At 35.8% G+C, this 22,408-nt stretch overlaps 1 protein-coding gene across 6 annotated transcripts in view; it reads right to left on the reverse strand.

Moving 5' to 3' along the window:
* Positions 1-22,408, reverse strand: part of LOC309855249 (disintegrin and metalloproteinase domain-containing protein 5-like) — a 154,500-nt gene that overhangs the window by 49,935 nt on the left and 82,157 nt on the right. For all 6 annotated transcript variants that reach the window (XM_082715364.1, XM_082715361.1, XM_082715360.1 and 3 more), the window contains 2 exons: positions 21,318-21,413; positions 13,639-13,834 (listed from right to left, as the gene is read on the reverse strand). In XM_082715364.1, coding sequence (XP_082571490.1) covers positions 13,639-13,834; positions 21,318-21,413 — 292 coding nt within the window. The remainder of the gene's footprint in view (positions 1-13,638; positions 13,835-21,317; positions 21,414-22,408) is intronic.

Here is a 22,408-nt window from a genome sequence, read left to right on the forward strand (position 1 = left end):
GCCCCCTCCCCCAGATAGCCAGCCAAAAGAATAAGAGGACAACCACCACAGGGTCTCCATAACATTTTAAAACCCCAATATCAGAGGAACACAAGATATTAAACTCCCAGTATCACCCTAAAACCTGCATATTTCATAGATACAACTCTTATTTTTAACTTTTTCTCATGATTCTTGTTCTTTTTAATTTTCTTAACCCATTTACCACTACAATGGGAGGTTCAATACAACATATTCCATAATAACCTCTTACCTTGAACTTTTTCATACACATATATGTATTTTTCTTTTGTTTTTCTATTTTTCTTAATATACATACAGATATAAGCTTCAAGGTAATCCTCTTTCCCTAATAAATACTACCCTTATATATATATACACCAGTTTTAATCTCCCTTTATCTCTGGAAAGTTGGGTCCTTTATCAAAGATACCAAGATACACCCAGGAAGAATCAAAATAACCTTCTTCACCCACATTGAGGATGTATAACCAACCTCCCATCTTTTTCTTCTGTCAGTGTTTCTGTGCATTTGTTTTTGTTCTGATATTTTATACATTTTATACTTGGGGTTCATTTTGGCTGGGTTCTTTTTTTCTTCTTCTTGTCTTTTACTTTCATCAGTATTTTTGTTTGTATACGTTATAAATCTTACCTTTGGGGCCAATTCTGGCTGGGTCTTCTCTCTCTCTCTCTCTCTCTCTTTTTTTTTTTTTTTTTTTTTTTTTTTTTGCTTTTTGTCCTTTCTTTTGGATGGTGACTTCTAATTACTCAGAAGCATTCCAAGGTACACCTTACCTGGATCATGGATGATATATTCAGCTACACATCCCCTCGACAACCACTCACCAAAATGACTAGGAGCAGGAATGCCCAATAGAGAAAAAATTCAGATACTGTGCCCTCTCCATCAGAGCTATTGAATATGAACATGAACAGTATGTCAGAAAGGGAATTCAGGGTAACAATTATCCAGGCAATGGCTAGGTTGGAGAAAACCATTAATGACAACATGGAATTGATTAGGGCAGAAGTGACAGCTTCCTGGGAAAAGGTTAAAAATGCTATCAATGAGATCCCATCTAATCTAAAGTCTCTAACAGCTAGGGTAACCAGGGCAGAAGATAGAATTAGTGATCTGGAGGACAAACTGATAGAGAAAAAGAATCAGGAGGAAGTCTGGAACAAACAGCTTCGAAGCCATGAAAACAGAATTAGGGAAATAAGTGATGCCATGAAAAGTTTCAATGTCAGAATTATTGGGATCCCTGAGGGGGAGGAGAAAAAAAGAAGACTAGAAGATATAGTTGAACAAATCCTCTATGAAAATTTTCCCAATCTGGGGAATGGAACCAGTGTTCCTATCATAGAGGCAGAAAAGACACCCCTCAAGATCATAGAATCTAAAAAGACCTCAAGACACTTGATTCTGAAACTGATGAATCATAATTTTAGACAAGAGCTCTTGAAAGCAGCTAGCGGAAAGAGATTCCTTACATAAAGAGGAAGGTCTATCAGAATAATGTCAGATCTGTTCGCAGAAACCTGGCAAGCCAGAAAGGGCTGGAGAGACATGTTCAGGGCACTAAATGAGAAGAACATGCAGCCAAGAATACTTTTTCAAGCAAGACTGACATTCAGAATGGATGGAGACATAAAGAGCTTCCAAGACCAGCAAGGTTTAAGAGTATGTGACCACCAACCCAGCACTACAAGAAATATTAAGGGTTTTTTTTTTAATAAAGAAGAAAGAAGGGGGTGGGATTATGGACATTGGGGAGGGTATGTGCTTTGGTGAGTGCTGTGAAGTGTGTAAACCTGGTGATTCACAGACCTGTACCCCTGGGGATAAAAATATATGTTTATAAAAAATAAAAAACTAAAAAAAAAAAAAACCCACACACACAAAAAAAAGAAGAAGAAGAAGAAAGAAACCATGAGTGCCACGGAACAGAAATTTACAGAGACAATCTAGAGAAACAAGGACTTCTTAGGCAACATGATGTCAATAAAATTGTATATTTCAATAATCACTCAACATGAATGGCCTAAACACTCCCATAAAAAGGCACAGGTTGCAGATTGGATAAAATGACAGGACCCATCCATATGTTGTCTACAAGAGACCCATTTTGAACCTAAGGTTACATCTAGACTGAAAGTGAAGGTATGGGGAAGCATCTTTTATGCCAATGGGCCTCAAAAGAAAGCTGGGCTAGCAATTCTCGTATCAAATAAATTAGATTTTAAACTAAAGACTGTAGTCAGAGATAAAGAAGGACACAAATCATTCTTAAAGAGTCTATCCACCAAGAAGATCTAACAATTGTAAATATTTATGCCCCCAATATGGGATCAGCCAACTACATAAGACAACTGTTAATCAAGATAAAGAGTCATATTGACATGAATACATTAATAGTAGAGGATTTTAATACAACACTTTCAGTAAAGGCAGATCATCCAAGCAGAAAATCAATAAAGAAACAACAGCATGGAAAGATACATTGGACCAAATGGACCTCATAGACATATAAAGAACATTTCACCCTAAAACAACAGACTAACTACTCATTCTTCTCAAGTGCACATGGAACTTTCTCCAGAATAGACCACATACTGGGTCACAAATCAGGGCTCAACCAATACCAAGTGACTGAGATTATTTCCTGCATATTCTCAGACCACAATGCTTTGAAACAGGAACTCAACCACAAGAAAAATCTTGGAAGGGATTCAAAAACTTGGAAGCCAAGACCACCCTGCTTGAGAATGTTTGGATCAACCAGGAAATCAATGAAGAACTTAAACAATTCATGGAAACCAATGAGAATGAAGATACTTTAGTCCAAAACCTATGGGATACAGCAAAGGCAGTCCTAAAGGGGAAATACATACCCATCCAAGCCTCCCTCAAAACAAAACAAAACAAAACAAAACAAAACAAAACTGAAGAATCAAGAATGCACCAGCTCTCTATACACCTTAAAGAACTATAGAATCAACAACAAATTAAGCCAACCCCAGGCACAAGAAGGGAAATAATGAAGTTTAGAGCAGAGATCAATGAGAAAGAAACTAGAAAGACAGTATAACACATAAATGAAACTAGAAGCTGTTTTTTTGACAGAAACAATAAGATTGATAAACCATTGGCCAAACTAATGCAAAAGAAAAGACAGTGGACCCAAATCAATAAAATTATGAATGAAAAGGGAGAGATCATGATTAACACCAAGGAAATAGAAACAATCATCAGAAATTATTATCAACAGCTATATGCCAATAAGTTAAGCAACATAGAAGAAATTGATGCATTCCTGGAAACCTAACTTCCAAAACTGAATGAGGAAGAAACTGACAACATGAATAGACCAATATCTAGTAAAGAGGTTGAAGCAGTGATCAAAAACCTCCCAAAAAACAAGAGCCCAGGCAGAAGACATGAAAAGGCACCTCCCCAAAGATGACATACAAATGGCTAACAGACACATGAAAAAATGTTCATCATCATTAGCCATCAGGGAGACTCAAATCAAAACCACATTGAGATACCACCTTACACCAGTTCGAATGGCCAAAATTAACAATACAGTAAACAACAAGTGTTCAGAATGTGGAGAAAGGGGAACCCTCTTACACTGTTGGGAGGAATACAACTTGGTGCAGCCACTTTGGAGAACAGTGTGGAGATTCCTTAAGAAATTAAAAATAGAACTTCCCTATGACCCTGAAATTAGACTATTGGGTATTTACCCCAAAGATACAGATGTAGTGAAGAGAAGGGCCATCTGTACCCCAACGTTCATAGCAGCAATGGCCACAGTTGCCAAAGTGTGTAAAGAACCAAGATGCCCTTCGACAGACAAATGAATAAAGAAGATATGGTCCATATATTATGCCTCCATCAGAAAGGATGAATACCCAACTTGTGTATCAACATGGACGGGACTGGAAGAGATTATGCTGAGTGAAATAAGTCAAGCAGAGAGAGTCAATTATCATATGGTTTCGCTTATTTGTGGACCATAAGGATTAACATGGAGACATGGGGAGATGGAAAGGAGAAGTAAATTGGGTGGAATTGGAAGAGGGATACAAACCATGAGACTGTGGACTCTGAAAAACAAACTGAGGGTTTTGGAGGGGAGAAGGGTAGGAGGTTGGGTGAGCCTGGTATTATGGAGGGCATGTATTGCATGGAGCACTGGGTGTGACACATAAACAATGAATTCTGGAACACTGAAAAGAAACAAAAGCCCAGGACCTGACAAATTCCCTGGGGAATTCTACCAAACATTCAAAGAAGAAATAATACCTACTCTCCTGAAGCTGATTCAAAAAATAGAAATAGAAGGAAAACTCCCAGACTCTTTCTATGAACCCAGCATTACCCTGATCTCCAAACCAGGAGAAGTCCCCATCAAAAAGGAAAATTTCGACCAATATCCCTGATGAATATGGATGCTAAGATTCTCAACAAGATCCTAACTAATAAGATCCAACTGTGCATTAAAGAGATTATCTATCGGGGTGCCTGGGTGGCTCAGGTCATGATCTTGGCGTCCTGGGATCAAGCCCCGCATTGGGCTCTCTGCTCAGTGGGAAGCCTGCTTCTTCCTCTCTCTCTGCCTGCCTCTCTGCCTACTTGTGATCTCTCTGTCAAATAAATAAATAAAATCTTAAAAAAAAAAGATTATCCATCATAACCAGATGGGATTTATCCATGGGATGCAAGTGTGGTTCATTTTGAAGAATATCGGTGGAATTTTGATCAGAATGGCATTAAAAGTATAGATTGCTCTAGGCAGTATAGCCATTTTAACAATGTTTATTCTTCCAATCCAAGAGCATGGAATGGTCTTCCATTTTTTTGTGTCTTCTTCAATTCCTTTTGTGAGTGTTCTGTAGTTCCTCGAATACAGATCCTTTACCTCTTTGGTTAGGTTTATTCCCAAGTATCTTATGGTTCTTGGTGCTATAGTAAATGGAATCGATTCTCTAATTTCCCTTTCTGTATTTTCATTATTAGTGTATAAGAAAGCAACTGATTTCTGTACATTGACTTTGTATCCTGCCACGTTGCTGAATTGCTATAGGAGTTCTAGTAGTTTGGGGATGGAGTCTTTTGGGTTTTCCATATAAAGAATCATGTCATCTGCAAAAAGAGAGTTTGACTTCTTCATTGCCAATTTGGATACATTTTATTTCTCTTTGTTGTCTGATTGCTGTTGCTAGGACTTCTAATACTATGTTGAACAAGAGTGGTGAGAGTGGGCATCCTTGTCTTGTTCCTGATCTCAACGGGAAGGTTGCAAGCTTTTTCCCATTGAGGATGATATTTGCTGTGAGTCTTTCATAGATAGATTTTATGAAGTTCAGGAATGTTCCCTCTGTCCCTATACTTTGAAGCATTTTAATCAGGAACGGATGCTGGATTTTGTCAAATGCTTTTTCTGCATCGATTGAGAGGACCATGTGGTTCTTCTCTCTTCTCATTTTAATTTGTCACAAATCAATCAATGTGATAGAACAAATCAATAAAAGAAGAGAGGAGAATCACATGGTCCTCAAAATTGATGCAGAAAAAGCATTTGACAAGATATAGCATCCATTCCTGATTAAAACACTTCAAAGTATAGGGATAGAGGGACATTCCTCAACTTCATAAAATCTCTCTATGAGAAACCCACAGTGAATATCATCCTCAATGGGGAAAAGCTGACAACCTTCCCTTTGAGATCAGGAACACGACAAGGATGCCCACTCTCTCCACTATTGTTCCACATAGTACTAGAAGTCCTAGCCTCAGTGAACAGACAACAACAAGAAATAAAATGTATTCAAATTGGCAAAGAAGAAGTCAAACTCTCTCTCTTCATGGATGACATGATACTTTATATGGAAAACCCAAAAGGCTCTACCCCTAAACCACTAGAACTCACACAGCAATTCAGTAATGTGACAGGATACAAAATCAATGCACAGAAATCAGCTGCTTTCTTATACACTAATAATGAAAATATAGAAATGAAGTGAGAGAATTGATTCCATTTACTATAGCACCAAGAGCTATAAGATACCTAGGAATAAACCTAACCAAAAAGGTAACGGATCTATACTCAAGGAACTACAGAACACCCATGAAAGGAATTGAAGAAGACACAAAAAGATGGAAAACCATTTCATGCTCATGGATCAGAAGAATAAACATTGTTAAAATGTCTATAGTGCCCAGAGAAATCTATACTTTCAATGCCATTCTGATCAAAATTCCACCAGCAATTTTCAAATAGGTGGAACAAACAATCCTAAAATTTGTATGGAACCAGAAAATACCCTGAAATACTAAGGAAATGTTGAAAAAGAAAAACAAACCTGGGGGCATCATGTTGCCTGATTTCAAGCTGTACTACAAAGCTGTGATCACCAAGATAGCATGGTACTGGCAAAGGCTCAATCCCAGAATCCTGAGATCATGACCTGAGTCAAAATCAAGAGAAAGGAACCCTTGTATACAGTTGGGAATGTAAATTGGTTCAGCCACTATTGAAAACAGTATGGAAGTTCCTCAAAATCTTAAAAATAGAACTATCATATGATCCAGCAATCCCACTTCTGGGTATTTACCCAAAGGATAGGAATCATGATCTCAAAAAGGTATGTCCATTCCTACATACATTGCAGCCTTATTCACAATTGCCAAAATATGTAAATAATCTAAGTGTCCATTAAGGACTAAATGTAAAAGAAAATGTGATATATCTTATTCAATGTTATAAAATGTGATAAAACATGATATTTATTATTCAACCATGAAAACCAGAAATTCCTGCCATCTGAGACAATCTGGATAAAACTTTAAGGCATTGTGCTAAATGAAATATATCAGATGGAGAAAAATAAATATTATATGATATGAATATATGTGGAATCTAAAAAGCCAAACAGAGAAACAGGGAGAAGTTTGGGGCTTTGTGTAGTAAAAATAGTGAAATGTTAGTCAAAGGTACAAACTTCCAGTTACAATAGTAATACATTCTGGAGATCTAATGTACAATATGTTGGTTATAGCTAATAAATACCATATTATATATTTGAGAGTTGCTGAGAAAATAAATCTTCATAATTCTCACCACAAAAAAGAAAGGGCAATTATATAGCGGGTGGAGGTTTAACTAATGCCATGTGATAATCATTTTGCAATATATGAATGTATCAAATCAACATGTTGCATGCCTTAAACTTACACAGGATATTATGTCAATTATATCCTAATAATGTTGGAGGGAAAAGATGTATCAGAGAGGAAAACACACAAGCAACATGGCAGTGTAGGAAGCCCTGGACTCCCCTTCACACTCACAAATTAATTCACTGATTCAGCTTCAATTCATGGATTAGTTTTGTGATGAACTCTAAATTAAATGAAAGAATTCCTTACTCTGGGAGAATGCAAAACCAGACTCACCAAAGCCAGTAGGCAGATTCAAGACAGTCTTTCATCAGGAAACTTACCACAGTGCGGTCTTACAAGCAGGAAGAGACTGTCTAGCTTTCTGCTTCACCCAGGAAAGGATATGCTTGGAGGTCCAATATGGGTACATTTTCAAGGGGGCCACCCAAAGACCTGGAATCTATATTGCCAGTTCTGGTAGCTCTGATGATGTCTGGATGTCCAGGCACTATAGGGATGGCAGCTTGAGCTAGTACTCATCAGTGGTACTCCTTCTGCTCACCACCAAGTGAGTGGATAAATAATCCGAGCTCTCAGCTTCCCCCTTGGGATGCAAAGACTTGATCCATTCATTCAGAGCCCCAAGTACCAAACAGAAATCATGAAACTGACAACACACCAACAAATGAAATATGCACTAGAGAGGTTCAATAACTGACTGGACAAAGCAAAGAAATGATCAGTGAACTCAAAAAGAGGTTATTGGAAAATATTAGCAGCAAACAAAATAAGAGAATGAGAGTGACTTAAGGGACTTATGGGGCACCATCAATGGCACTAATATATGCATTATGAGAGTTCCAGGAGAGGAGGAGAGAAGGAAAGGATCAGGAAGCACTTTCAAAGAAATAATGGTTAAAGAACTTCCCAGTTGGAAGAAGGAAATGGATATCCAGATGGAGAAAGACCAAAGAACCTCATGGGCCCAAAGAAATCCATAACAAGACACATTATAATAAAATTGTAGAAATTCAAAGACAAGGAGAGAATTTGACAGTAGGGAAAAGAGTGAGTTCTTACATACAATGGAACCCCCATAAGGCTGTGAGGGAATTTTCAGCAGAAATCTTATAGCCCAGAAAGCAGCAGGATGATATTCAAAGCACTGAAAGAAAAAGCTGCCAACAAAGAATACTCTATCAGGCAAAACTGCCCTTCAGAAATTAAAGGGTTCCAGACTAAAGTTAAACGAGTTCATGACCACTAGACCTCCCTTCCACAAAATGATAAAGACAGTATTTCCAACACTATGGTGGCATAAGGAATCCCTCCTTTTTGTGCCTCCCTTCCTCCCTTCTAATAAAAAATCCATATATATATATATATAATTTACTAGGTCAATTTTAGACACTCAAGGAAGAACAGAAGATGGAAAAAAAAATGGTTCCCAATCTTTAAGATATTAAAGATTTAGATGTAAATACATAAAACATGATGTTAAAAGAGCTAATGGGCTTCAGAGTAAGGAAATACTGCAATGAAGCCTTAAAAAACTTTTAGCTGTGTTGCCTAGATGGCTCAGTAGGCTCAGTAGGCTGTGTCTGACTTCGGCTCAAGTCATGATCTGGGATCGAGCTCCATGTAGGGTTCCGGGATCGAGCTCCATGTAGGGTTCCCTGCTCAGCAGCGAGTCTACTTGTCCCTCTCATCTGCCCTTCCCTTGGCTCATGCTTTCTCTCACTCTCTCCCTCAAATAAAAATAAAATCTTTTTTAAAAAAGGCTTTTTGATCCATTCATCTGTTGATGGACATCTAGGTTCTTTCCATAGTTTGGCTATTGTGGACATTGCTGCTATAAACATTCAGGTGCATGTGCCCCTTTGGATCACTACATTTGTATCTTTAGGGTAAATACCCAATAGTGCAATTGCTGGGTCATAGGGCAGTTCTATTTTCAACATTTTGAGGAACCTCCATGCTGTTTTCCAGAGTGGCTGCACCAGCTTGCATTCCCACCAACAGTGTAGGAGGGTTCCCCTTTCTCCGCATCCTCGCCAGCATCTGTCATTTCCTGACTTGTTGATTTTAGCCATTCTGACTGGTGTGAGGTGATATCTCATTGTGGTTTTGATTTGTGTTTTCCTGATGCCGAGTGATATGGAGCACTTTTTCATGTGTCTGTTGGCCATCTGGATGTCTTCTTTACAGAAATGTCTGTTCATGTCCTCTGCCCATTTCTTGATTGGATTATTTGTTCTTTGGGTGTTGAGTTTGCTAAGTTCTTTATAGATTCTGGACACTAGTCCTTTATCTGATATGTCGTTTGCAAATATCTTCTCCCATTCTGTCAGTTGTCTTTTGATTTTGTTAACTGTTTCCTTTGCTGTGCAAAAGCTTTTGATCTTGATGAAATCCCAATAGTTCATTTTTTCCCTTGCTTCCCTTGCCTTTTGCGTTGTTCCTAGGAAGATGTTGCTGCGGCAGAGGTCGAAGAGGTTGCTGCGCGTGTTCTCCTCAAGGATTTTGATGGATTCCTTTCGCACATTGAGGTCCTTCATCCATTTTGAGTCTATTTTTGTGTGTGGTGTAAGGAAATGGTCCAATTTCATTTTTCTGCATGTGGCTGTCCAATTTTCCCAGCACCATTTATTGAAGAGGCTGTCTTTTTTCCATTGGACATTCTTTCCTGCTTTGTCGAAGATGAGTTGACCATAGATTTGAGGGTCTATTTCTGGGCTCTCTATTCTGTTCCATTGATCTATGTGTCTGTTTTTGTGCCAGTACCATGCTGTCTTGATGATGACAGCTTTGTAATAGAGCTTGAAGTCCGGAATTGTGATGCCACCAACGTTGGCTTTCTTTTTCAATATCCCTTTGGCTATTCGAGGTCTTTTCTGGTTCCATATAGATGTGGTATATGTACACAATGGAATACTATGCAGCCATCAAAAGAAATGAAATCTTGCCATTTGCGACAACATGGATGGAACTAGAGCGTATCATGCTTAGCGAAATAAGTCAAGCAGAGAAAGACAACTATCATATGATCTCCCTGATATGAGGAAGTGGTGATGCAACATGGAGGCTTAAGTGGGTAGAAGGAGAATAAATGAAACAAGATGGGATTGGGAGGGAGACAAACCATAAGTGACTCTTAATCTCACAAAACAAACTGAGGGTTGCTGGGGGGAGGGGGTTTGGGAGAAGGGGGTGGGATTATGGACATTGGGGAGGGTATGTGATTTGGTGAGTGCTGTGAAGTGTGTAAACCTGGTGATTCACAGACCTGTACCCCTGGTGATAAAAATATATGTTTATAAAAAATAAAAAATTAAAAAAAAAATAATAAAATAAATAAATAAATAAATGAAAACCTTAAAAAAAATAAATAAAAAATAAAAAAGGCTTTTTAGCTGAGTTGTTTTAAATAATACTAAAAATAGATAAGATAATGTCTGCATATAAAATGAATTTTTCTTTCTTTCCACAAATTTTATTGTGTTAAAATACACACAAAATAAAGTTTACCATATTAACCATTTTTAAGTGTACAGTTTAATGGTATTAAATACATTCATGTTGTGTAGCCATCACTACCATCCATTCATAACTTTTCATCTCGTAAAACTGAACTGCTATACTTATTAAACAATAACTCTCCATTCCTTCTCCTCCCAAATACCATTATATTTTTTATATCTATGATTTTGACTATCGGATAGATCAATAGACTCGTAGAGCATTTGTGTTTTTGTGACTGGCTATTTCACTTAGCAAAATTGTCCTCGAGATTCATCCATGTTGTAAAATATTGCAAAATTTCTATCATTTTTAATGCAGAATAAAATGCCATTGTTTGTATATACCACATTCTTCTTTTTCCATACATCTATTGGTGGACACTTGGGTTACTTCCAAATTTTAGCTATTCTCAATAATGCTGCTATGAACATGGGTATACAAATATCTCTTCCAGACAGTGCTTCAAATCTTTAGGTTATAGTCTCATAAATGGGAATGCTGGGTCATATACTAATTCTATTTCTAAGTTTAGAGGAACAACCATCTATTTTTCACAGCAGCTTATATCATTTTCCACCCCCACCAACAGTGCACAAGGGCTCCAATTCCTCTACATACTCACCCATCTTTTGGGTGGAGTTTTGTGTGGGTTTTTTTGGTAGCCATCCTAATGAGTGTGAAACTGTGATTTTGATTTACACTTCCCTACTGATTAGTAATGTTAAGAGATAGATATAGAGAGACACACCTATTCAAATTCTTTGCCCATTTTTGAATTGAACTATTTGTTTTTTGTTGTTGAGTTTTAGGAGTTTCTATATATTCTGGATATTAATTTCTTATCAGATACATGGTTCATAAATATTTTCTTCCCATGAAACTACAAAACATCCAGAAAGCAATTAAAAAGATGGCCCCTTGTGGGGAGCCAGATAACTCTGTTTTAGGAACTGTTCTGTGTATTGTAGAATTGACTTTTGACTTTTACTTTCTAGTATTTCTAGTATTGACTTTTACTTTCTAGAAGCCAGTAACAATTCTGCCCCAGCTGTAAAAACCAAAAACGCCTGTAGGCATTGTGTCTAGTAAGCAATGGTCATGAATTCTGCTAAATGTACTACAAGGGACAGAACAATTTTCCTTATTCCCCCCTCTCACAACAAAGAATTATCTGGCCTAAAATATCAATACTGTTGCCATTGAGAAACTCTGATGTGACTGTTGGGTTTGTACCCACATTCCTCTAGGTGTACCCAACTTAATTTGGTGACAAATACCCCTAATAATGTATGTGACTTTACAACTAATGAGACCTCCTACCTTTTAAAGGATAAACATCACCACAAATTAACGATGCTAAAACTTAAATATCTTTTTATATTGTACCTAAATGCTAAGTTTCTGCATGTGTAGAAATAACACTGAAGAGACTACCACAGGAGCTACATTCCTACAAAAACAAAATTTGCTAAGGAACTTAAAAAAGGACACATTTTACCCTCTAAGCATATTTTGGCCAGAAACTAATAATTTAATGGCACATAATGATATGTGTTAGGTCTGTGAATAAGATTTTATTGGCTGTTACCTATAAATCATGTATCATTCTTATCTTGGAAAGCTAATGACTTCTTCAGAATTCTATTAAGCCCTACTCAAGAACATTCTGGTTAACCAGTGTCCATGGCAGATCACAGATGACCTAGTCAAAGAATTTTAGTTCATTTGGATTGAAATAGTTATGGTTGAGGAAAACTGTTCAACTCCAAAACTTTCAATTTCCTTTTGCCCCCAAGCTCTGTAGGAGGCTCACAAAATCTAACTGTTTTTCCAAAATAAATACAAAACTAACTGATAGTCGGGCCCAGACTTACCATTTCCTAAATGCATTAACACAAGTAGTCACTAGGACAGGAGAGACATTTCTTCAAAATCAAGATGCTTTAGATGTTATACTTATCTCCAACAAATTTTTAATACTTTGGGAGAAGAGGATTGTACTTAAACACGTATAGTTCTCAGAGAGCTTTAAATCACTCAAAATCACTGCTCATACTAAGGAAACAGTAAACAAGATAAATAACTTAGGGTATACCTAGTTGGCATCCCACTATATGGATCTACATTTATCTGACTAGCACTGCAATTTAGTTTCCCTCTTTTACTTAGGGAAAACACTAAATCATGGATCTGAAGTAATATTCTGTTTCTCCTAATTTTACTGGCCATTTGCTTGTATCTTAATTATGTTTTAAATATTAATGTCACCATTGTCTTGCTAAACAACATAACTATGATTCTGATAGAAAAGCAGAACAAAATTAGAATATCACCAAAACCTCTACCTCATCTCCTCCTTAAATTCCTGTCATTCATATAGATTTCGTAATACTTAGGAAGGTACACAATATCTATGACCTGGCAAAGGAAGGCCTTAAGGGAGGACTGAGAATAAAACATTTTACTCTCTCAAAGAACATGAACTGTATGTTCAGAAAATTGTATATTTCAGTGAAGCTAATGATCTACACATTTATAGGAAGGTATCAAACTGAACAAGACCGGCGTTAAGCTGAAATACACTTTGACGAGCAAGCCCCTTGGAACAGACCCACACTTGATATCCACACAATCAGTTATTAGTCCTGCTTTGTTCTAGTAAAAACTTTGTTTCATCTAAGCCTAAACTAAACACCATCACCACCAATTCTATATAATCTGGGAAGTTGCATTTCCACTTGAGGTTTCTTCCTTTACAAACAAGAATTCCATATAAACTACGGTTTTTTTCAGAATTAAGAAAATTTTATTTCCTTTAACACTAAGGGACAAGACTTTACTCATTAACAAATTATATTTACATTTTGTCCTATAGAATTGAATAAGGAAGCACAGTATAATCGGAATTTAGGAACTAAGAAGAAAGTTTTGGTCCTTACCTCCTCCAATCAAATCTTTACACTGTTTGTTATGTATCCGACATCGTCCTCCAAAACAGTAGGCATCACCTGAATCACAACTTTGTCCATCACGTGCGTAAGTGTCAGGCACACAGTGTGAGGAAACCCCATTGCAATACTCAGGGAAATCGCATTCGTCCAAAGATTTCCTACACTGTATACCAATTGGTTTCAGCTAGAAGGGAAAAAGGAATATAAGAAAAGATTATTCACCAATGATATTCAAATTGTCTTTCCCTTCAGGCTTTAATTTTTCATTTTTTTTAAGTTGCTAAAGGCAAGGAGAAAATTAAATCTTAATAACTACTTAACCATTGCATAGACATTTAAATAATTAAATTTAATTTAAATAATTAAATTTACTGTGGATAAAAGAATGGGTAGTGCTTGTAAGAGAATTGAGAAATTCAAAGTAGATTACCATAATCATTGAGAAAAAAAAGAAAGATGAAAACTAAACCTAAGCAATTAATATAGAAATTACTTTAAAAAATTACTTGCAACCCATCATGGCTATGCTCATGTGGACAGCCTCTGGTTTCTCCTATGCTGTCTCTTTAAGCATAAACCAGCAACCATTACAAAATAATAAGTATACATCATAACATTCAGAAAAAATTTTGTAAGGTAATTTAAGGACACACAGGAAAAGGTTTATTTCACATATCATGTTGCAAACAACTATTAAAAAAATAGCTTTCCCCAAATACATCTCTGATCTCTTCAGCACTTAGTCTAGCCAAGTCCTTCCAGGATTTGCTTTCTGTATACCTATCTTTGCCAATAAACTTCCAAATAGCATTACTGCAGGCCCTTTTCCTCAACCTAAGCCCCAATTCCTCCTGGCTATCAACACTATCCTACGCAAACTAAGTTAAATTTGTTCTAGCTTTCAAAGGTCCCAGAAGCCCAGCTTCTGTGACATTCACCACCCTCTGAAAATGGGTTTTCTCTTCACACTTTTCCATGTTGTCAACAAGTATTTTCTATATATAGCAATTCTAACACAAATTCTTCAAGTGATGGGTGGGAAGACAAAATACAATACTTGAGTCACCCAAGTTTATGTAGTTAACATTCAAATCAAAACCAATGATCAAAATTATTTCTAAAGGAAAATACATATAAGTATAATGAAAAGGTATTAATATCAGTTTCTTGAAAATATGCTTCCTTTTATAAATATGTATAAATGGCAATATTACATTCATTCTAATTTCTTCTATTGTTTTGTCTATTTTTTATAGCAGTTTAATGGTTACAGAAAATATGAAGGGTAAGTACAGAGATTTCCCATAAAATCCTTGCACCGCACATACAAAACCTCCTCTTATCAATATCCCCACCTGGAGTGGTACATTTGTTACAACTGATTAACTTACATGACACATCATAAACAGTCAAAGTCCATCATTTACAAGAAAGTTTTTTCTCATTGTTATGCGTTTTATGGGCTTAAACACATGTTTAATGACATCTGTCTATTGTAATGGTATCATGCTGAGTATTTTCACTGCCCTAAAAATCCTCATGCTCTGCTTATTCATCTCCCCTTTCACTCCTGGCAACCACTGACCTTTTTACAGTCCTTTTTCAGAATGTCGTATATTTGCAATCATAGAGTATGTATAATCTTTTCAGATTGGATTCTTTCACCCAACTTCTTTTTCAATATTTATAAATACCTTGTTCCTCAAATGTTCTTTGAACCAAGTTATATCATCCTACTTGCTCCTTTATTAAGAGGTGTTCATGTTTCTCTACTTGGTTCCCTAATTCCAAAATGGCCCTAAAACTGATTGCTTTCTCCTAAAATCTTTTTGGGTATTTTTTATTTTATTTGTGATTCATTTTTATTCTTCCCAAGACTGTCAGTGTCTACATTTAAGGTGCAATTCATTGTCAGGACCATGTCCCTTTACACAACTAAATGAGGAATGGGTAGGTTAAGTTAATGCCTCTGACCACCACACCAGCCTTGACTGCATAGTAAAGAGAGTACTATGTATATCAGACAGCTCACAGTTTGGGCCAATTCCATTTTGATAACCAGGGCCAAGGACTAGTGAGAATCATTACTACTACTCCATTTGCAATAGCAGTTGTTCACATATCTCTGTTGATACATGAATCTTGTTTAAATTATTCCTTTTTGGTGCAGCAATGATGGGCAATTCGGTAGTCTGTTATACTGCTTGTGTTTGATACATTGTTTAATTTTTTTTAAGTTACACTTCATACAAATAACTATGACTAAATTGTGCCTAGTAATGGAAAAGGAGAGTGACACCAGCAAATGTCAGAATCAGAGATTCCTAGGTGCATAACCACATAAAAATGCCTATTTTAACAACTACCATGAATGAGATAATCTGGCTAAAAGGTTCTAGTCCCCAGGTGAAGTAAAAAATATGAGAGTAGATGCATTGGAAGATGGTAAAAACAACAGTTTCACTTTACCCTCATTATTCCCTCCCCCAGCTCAACGCCAAGAGAGACTGTCTTAGCTAGTGATTTCTCTGACAGAGAAAATAAAAGGGATGAGAACACAGTTTCCCAAGCCTTGCAAAACACTGTGCAAGAGACTACTTTTATCTCACTCCATTCAGAACACTGAGAGACTTGGCATACTTACATAGTCTGGAGACACCTAGGAATAGGGAAAAGAGATGGGGGTTGACAGAAGCCAGTGTGTGGATCACAATAATGAGCCACGTGTCCAATTAACTGCCTTACAGACTTCAGCAAGAGCCTCACCCATAAAACAATAGTATTTCTCACCTGAGAATACCCCATTCCCCATACTCACACTCGGTAGCCAAAACCCCAAATTCCCCAGCAGATGGCACACATGAGCCTCCCACAAATGGGCACAATCCTGTAGACAACACGGATACCAACGCCTGGCTTGATTCTGCTGAATTGCACAACTTTGAACATTTTAGGGCATTGCATCAGGGAAAATTTATGAGAGGCTCTCCATAGCCAGACTGGCTTTCTGGGATGAAGAGTAGGTGTTCAATCCTAATCTCTGCCACACACTGCCCCTCAGGAGGTGTGGAACAACCCCAGAAGAGGGGTGGAACAACCACACCCATTAAAAAAAGTCTGAGAGACCCCTCAAACTCCAGCTGGGCTGACCGGTCTCTGGCGTCTTTCTCTCCCAAGGCCAGTTAGTAAACATTGGAAGAGATGGCTGCTTCTTCAAATGTGAGGGCAGCAATGCAAGTCTTCAAGAAACATAAAGAATCAAGGAAACATGATGCCAACAAAGGAGTAAAACAGAGCTCTTGTGGAAGACAGATGAAAGAAATGGAAATGTACAAAATGCCTGATAAATAAACTTAAAATAATCACCTTGAGCTCAGATAAGAGAGCATAAATAGACAAATAAACAAAATCAGAAAAACAATACATAAACAAAATGAGTTTCACAAAGAAATTATTTTTTTTTAATTTTTTATTTTTTATAAACATATATTTTTATCCCCAGGGGTACAGGTCTGTGAATCACCAGGTTTACACACTTCATAGCACTCACCAAAGCACATACCCTCCCCAATGTTTTTAAAGTAAGAGAGAACCAAACAGAAATTCTAGATATGAAGAAAACAATAACTGAACTGAAAAATTCCACTATAAAACTTCAAGGGCACAGTTGATCAAGCAGAAGAAATAGTGAACTCAAGGGCAATCATTTAAAATAATCCAGTTAAGAGGAAAAAAAAAAGATTAAAGAAAGCTGGTCGTACTTAGAGGACACATCAAAAGAAATACCATATGTGCTGTGGGAGTCCCAGAAAAAGTGAAAGAGAAATGGGTAGAAAGTTTATTTATTTTTTTTTTATTTTATTTATTTATTTATTTATTTTTTATTTATTTATTATTTATTTGCCAAATCTAGAGAGGAAAATGTACATAAGGCCAAAAGAACTCTTCAATAGAAGAATCATATTATTTTTAAGCACCCAACTCTTGATTTCAGTTCAGGTCATGATCTCAAGGGTCATGAGATGGAGCCCTGTATCAGGCTCTGAGCTCAGCAGGGAATCTGCTTGAGATTCTCTCTCTCCCCCTTTCCTTTTGCCCCTTCCCCATCAAATAGGCACACACACATGGGCACACTCTCTCTCTAAAATAATGAAATAAATCTTTAAAAGAATACTATAACCAATAGGGGCACCTGGGTGGCTCAGTGGGTTAAGCCGCTGCCTTCGGCTCAGGTCATGATCTCAGGGTCCTGGGATTGAGCCCCACATTGGACTCTGCCCAGCAGGGAGCCTGCTTCCCCTTCTCTCTCTGCCTGCCTCTCTGCCTACTTGTGATCTCTCTCTCTGTCAAAATAAATAAATAAAATTCCTAGAAATGACCTATCAAGATTGAATCATGAAAAAAAAATAGAATAACCTGAACAAACCAATAATGAGTAAAGAGTTCAAATCAGTTATCAGTTAAAAACCTCCCAACATAGAAAATCCAGGATCAGATGGCTTCACAGATGAATTCTACCAAACACTTAAGGAGTACTTAATGCTAATTCTTTTCTATCTCTTCCAAAAAACTGAATAGGAAGAAAAACTTCCAAACCCATTTTATGAGGCCAGAATTATCCTAATACCAAAGTCAGACCAAGATACCAAAAGAAAAGAAAACTATATGCTAATGTAATTTTGACCTGAAGAACAGGCCTGATGAACATAAATATAGTAATTCTCAATAAAATACTAGCAAACCAATTTTAATGGCACATTAAAAGGATCATACATCATGATCAATTAAGATTTATCACTAAGAATCAAGGATGTTTGACATATGTAATTTAATAAATGTGATGCATCACATTAACAAAGTGAAGGATTAAAAATACTATGACATCCCTGAATTTCAAAAGCAATTCAATAATACTAGAGGACTTCAATGCCCTACTAATACTAATAACATTGGACAGATCAATCAGAAAGAAAATTAGGGAGAAAATAGCAGGTCTATAAAACAACAGACCAAATGGACCTTAAAGACATATATGGAATTTTATGTCCAACAGGAACAAAATACACACTCTTCTCAAGCACACATGGAACATTCTCCAGAATAAAACATATCTTGGCTCACAAAGCAAGTCTTATGAAATTTAAGGGAATTGAAATAATATCTAATACCTTTTCCATACACAATGGTATAAAACCTCAGGGGAAAAAAATGAAAAATTCACAAAATATGCAACTTAACACCATACTCCTTAAAAAACCAATGGACCAATGAAGAAAAAAATAAAAAGGAAATCAGAGATGTATCTTAAAATAAACAATAATAAAAACAAAAATATATATATACCAAAACATAGGGACACATGAAAAGCAGTTCTATAGAGGTAAGTTTACAGCAATAAATGTCTATATTTTAAAAATCTCAAATAACCTAACTTTATCCCAAAGGAATTAAAAAAGGAAAACAAACAAAGCCCCGAGTTAGTAGAAAGAAAGAAATAGCAAAAGTCAGAACAGAAATAAACAAAACAGAGACCAAAGAGACAAAAGGGGGAAAAAATCAATTAAACCAAGAGTTGGGTTTGAAAAAATAAATAAAATGGCAAATCATTAGCTAGACTAACCAAGAAAGAGAGAGCGGATGCAATAAAATAAAATTATGGAAAAAAGAGGAGACACTAAAATTGGCACCATAGAAATACAAAGTATCATAAGAGGCTACTATAACAATTATCTACCTGCAAACTGCATAATACTTTAGAAGAAATGGATAAATTCTTAGAAAAAGACAACCTATCAAGACTGAATCACAAAGAAAGAGAAAACTTGAACAAATCAAACACAAGAGACTGAATTTGTTATCAAGCCTCCTAACAAAGAAAAGGACCTGAAATAGATGGTTCACAGGTGAATTCTATGAAATTTTTTAAGGATTAATGTTAATCTTTCTCAATTCTTCCAAAAATTAAAAAGGAGGGAGCACTCCTAAACTCATTTTATAATGCCAGTTTTACCCTGATACCAAAGACAAATAAGGAAAGAAACAAGAAAAGAAAATTACAGGCCAATATCTCTGATGAATATAGATGCAAACATTCTCAACAAAATACACAACAAAGGGGCACCTGGGTGGGTCAGTGCGTTAAAGCCTCTGCCTTTGGCTCAGGTCATGATCTCAGGGACCTGGGCTCAAGCATCAGGCTCTCTGCTCAGCAGGGAGACTGTTTCTCCCCTCTCTCTCTGCCTGCCTTTCTGTCTACTTGTGATCTCTGTCAAATAAATAAATACAATCTTAAAAAAAAAAAACCACACACAACAAATTCAACATCACTTTAAAAGTATCATGTACCATAATCAAGTGAGAGTTATTCCTGGGATGCAAGGATGATTCGACACACGGGAATCAATAAAATTAATATACCCCATTAATATAAATAGGGGTAAAATTCATATAATCCTCTAAAGTGACAAAATCCAACAAACTTTCATAAGAAAATCTCTCAACAGTTTGGGCATAGACCAAACATATATCAATATAATAAAAGCTACATATGACAAGCCTAAACTAACAATTTTCAATAGGGAAAAGCTGAAATCTTTACCTATCAGATCAAAAACAAGACAAAGTTGTCCATTCTTACCACTCCTATTTAACATTAGAAGTCCTAGCCAGAGCAATTAGGCAAGAAAAAAGAATTAAAAGGCATCCAAACCAGAAAGAAAGAAAGAAAACTGTGAGAGAAATGAAAAAATGTTGGTCGAGGGTATGAATTTTCAGCTATAAAATATATCAGTCTGGGGATCTAATGTATAATATGATGACTGAAGTTAATAATGTATTGGTTTCTTGAAACTTTCTTATTAAATGTTGCTATGTAAAGCGTGCTAACCTTATTGTAATCATTTCACAATTATATGAAATCATTACATTGTACACCTTAAACTTATACAATGTTATATGTCAATTATATCTCAACAAAGTTTGGGGAAAATTTTGAAAGATAAAAACATATTCTTACTCCAGTCTTGTGAATATCTGCCATTTACTTTGTTCAGGAGTTTCTTTTTTCATTAAGATTCCAGTTAATTGTCTGGGTACAGGGCAATTACTCAGGAATTCTTTAAATACTTTCAATAAAGAGAGATTGGTTGATTGTAACAATAACTGAATTGCAAAGGAACAGCAGACTTTACCAGAAGATAGTGAAGAGAATTTAGCTAACAACAACAACAACAGAAACTAATCTAATTTCTTGACCTCATGTGAGGTATAGTGTCAGAAAACAAGACCTGGGTGTTATATGCAATTGATGAATGACTGGACTCTACATCTGAAACTAATAATGTACTATATGTTGGCTAATTAAATTTAAATTTAAAAAAAGAAAAGAAGACCTTAAGAGGGTTGCTTCAAATGTATGTTGATTGCAGAAATATCTCAGTGAGTACAAGTCAGGAGAGAAGAATCATCAGGCATTAAATACATGAGAGTCCTGGAAATGACAGATTACTGAATGCACTGCAGTGCTTGGATATAATATACTGATAAGATATAATGTGCTTGGATAAAATATAATATACTGATAAGATATTGACATATTTTGCATCTCTTTGAAACAAGTATTTCAAGAAATTTAATGCTGAGCTACTATAAAATAGATTGCCTCTTACCTTGCAATCTAGTGTACAGCATTCCCCAGAACCACATTGTTTACCCTTTTTCATTAGACATATTCTAGCATCACAGCAGTCTTTATGTGTACAATTCTGTAAACAAAGAGACAAATTCAAATGATATCTTCTCTCACATACGTAATGATAATTTGTCTTTTAAGAAACTTACCAATTTCATCTAAATTGCCAAATTCATTTACATAAAGTTGTTTTTAATATTCTTTAAACATACATAGGATGTATAGTAAATAATGTATCCTCTTTCATTCCCAATACTGGGAATTTCTTTTTTCTTTCATTTCTCCATCAGCCCAGCAAGAAGTTTATCAAGTATATGATTCTTTCCAAAGCCCTGGCTTTCATTTTCATTGATTTTCATTCTCTGATCTCTATCTCATTGATTTCTACCTATATCTTTATCATTATTTCCTTATATTTACTTTAGATTTAACTTAGGCTAATATTTTAGTTACCTTAAGTAGCATCCTAAATAATTGATTAGACCTATCTTCTTCTCTAATATAAGCATTTATAGATTTAAATTTTCCTTATAACACTGTTTTAACTGAATCTCATAGATTTTGATGTTATGTTTAAATTTGCATACTGTGAAAAATATATCCTAAAATTGTTTTTGTAATTTTTCTTTGAGCTAAGGGCCATTTAGAAGTAGTAGTTTAATTTCCAAATATTTGGGGGCTTTTCAAGTTATTTTATTATTCTTGGTTTCTGATTGAATTTTCAACACAAAATAAATGCATTGAGATTTATTTCATGCCTCAAATATTCTATTCTGATTAACATTCCAAGTTCTCTTGAAAGGAATTTTTATATTTAGGCTGTTAAACATGGCAGCGTATAAATATCATTATATTAAGGTGATTGGTGGTATTGTTCAGGTCTTCCATATCCTTAATGATTTATGGTCTAGTTGTTCTATCAGTTACTGAGAGATGTGAAATAAATCTCAAATATGATAGATTTGCCAGTTTCTCCCTTTAGTTCTGCCAGTGATTGCCTAATAAATTTTAAAGACTTAATATGTGTGTATATATGTAAATATATTTGTATAAATGTTCATATATTTA

This window comes from Mustela nivalis (assembly GCF_964662115.1).
Source record: "Mustela nivalis genome assembly, chromosome: 20".
NCBI lineage: Eukaryota > Metazoa > Chordata > Mammalia > Carnivora > Mustelidae > Mustela > Mustela nivalis.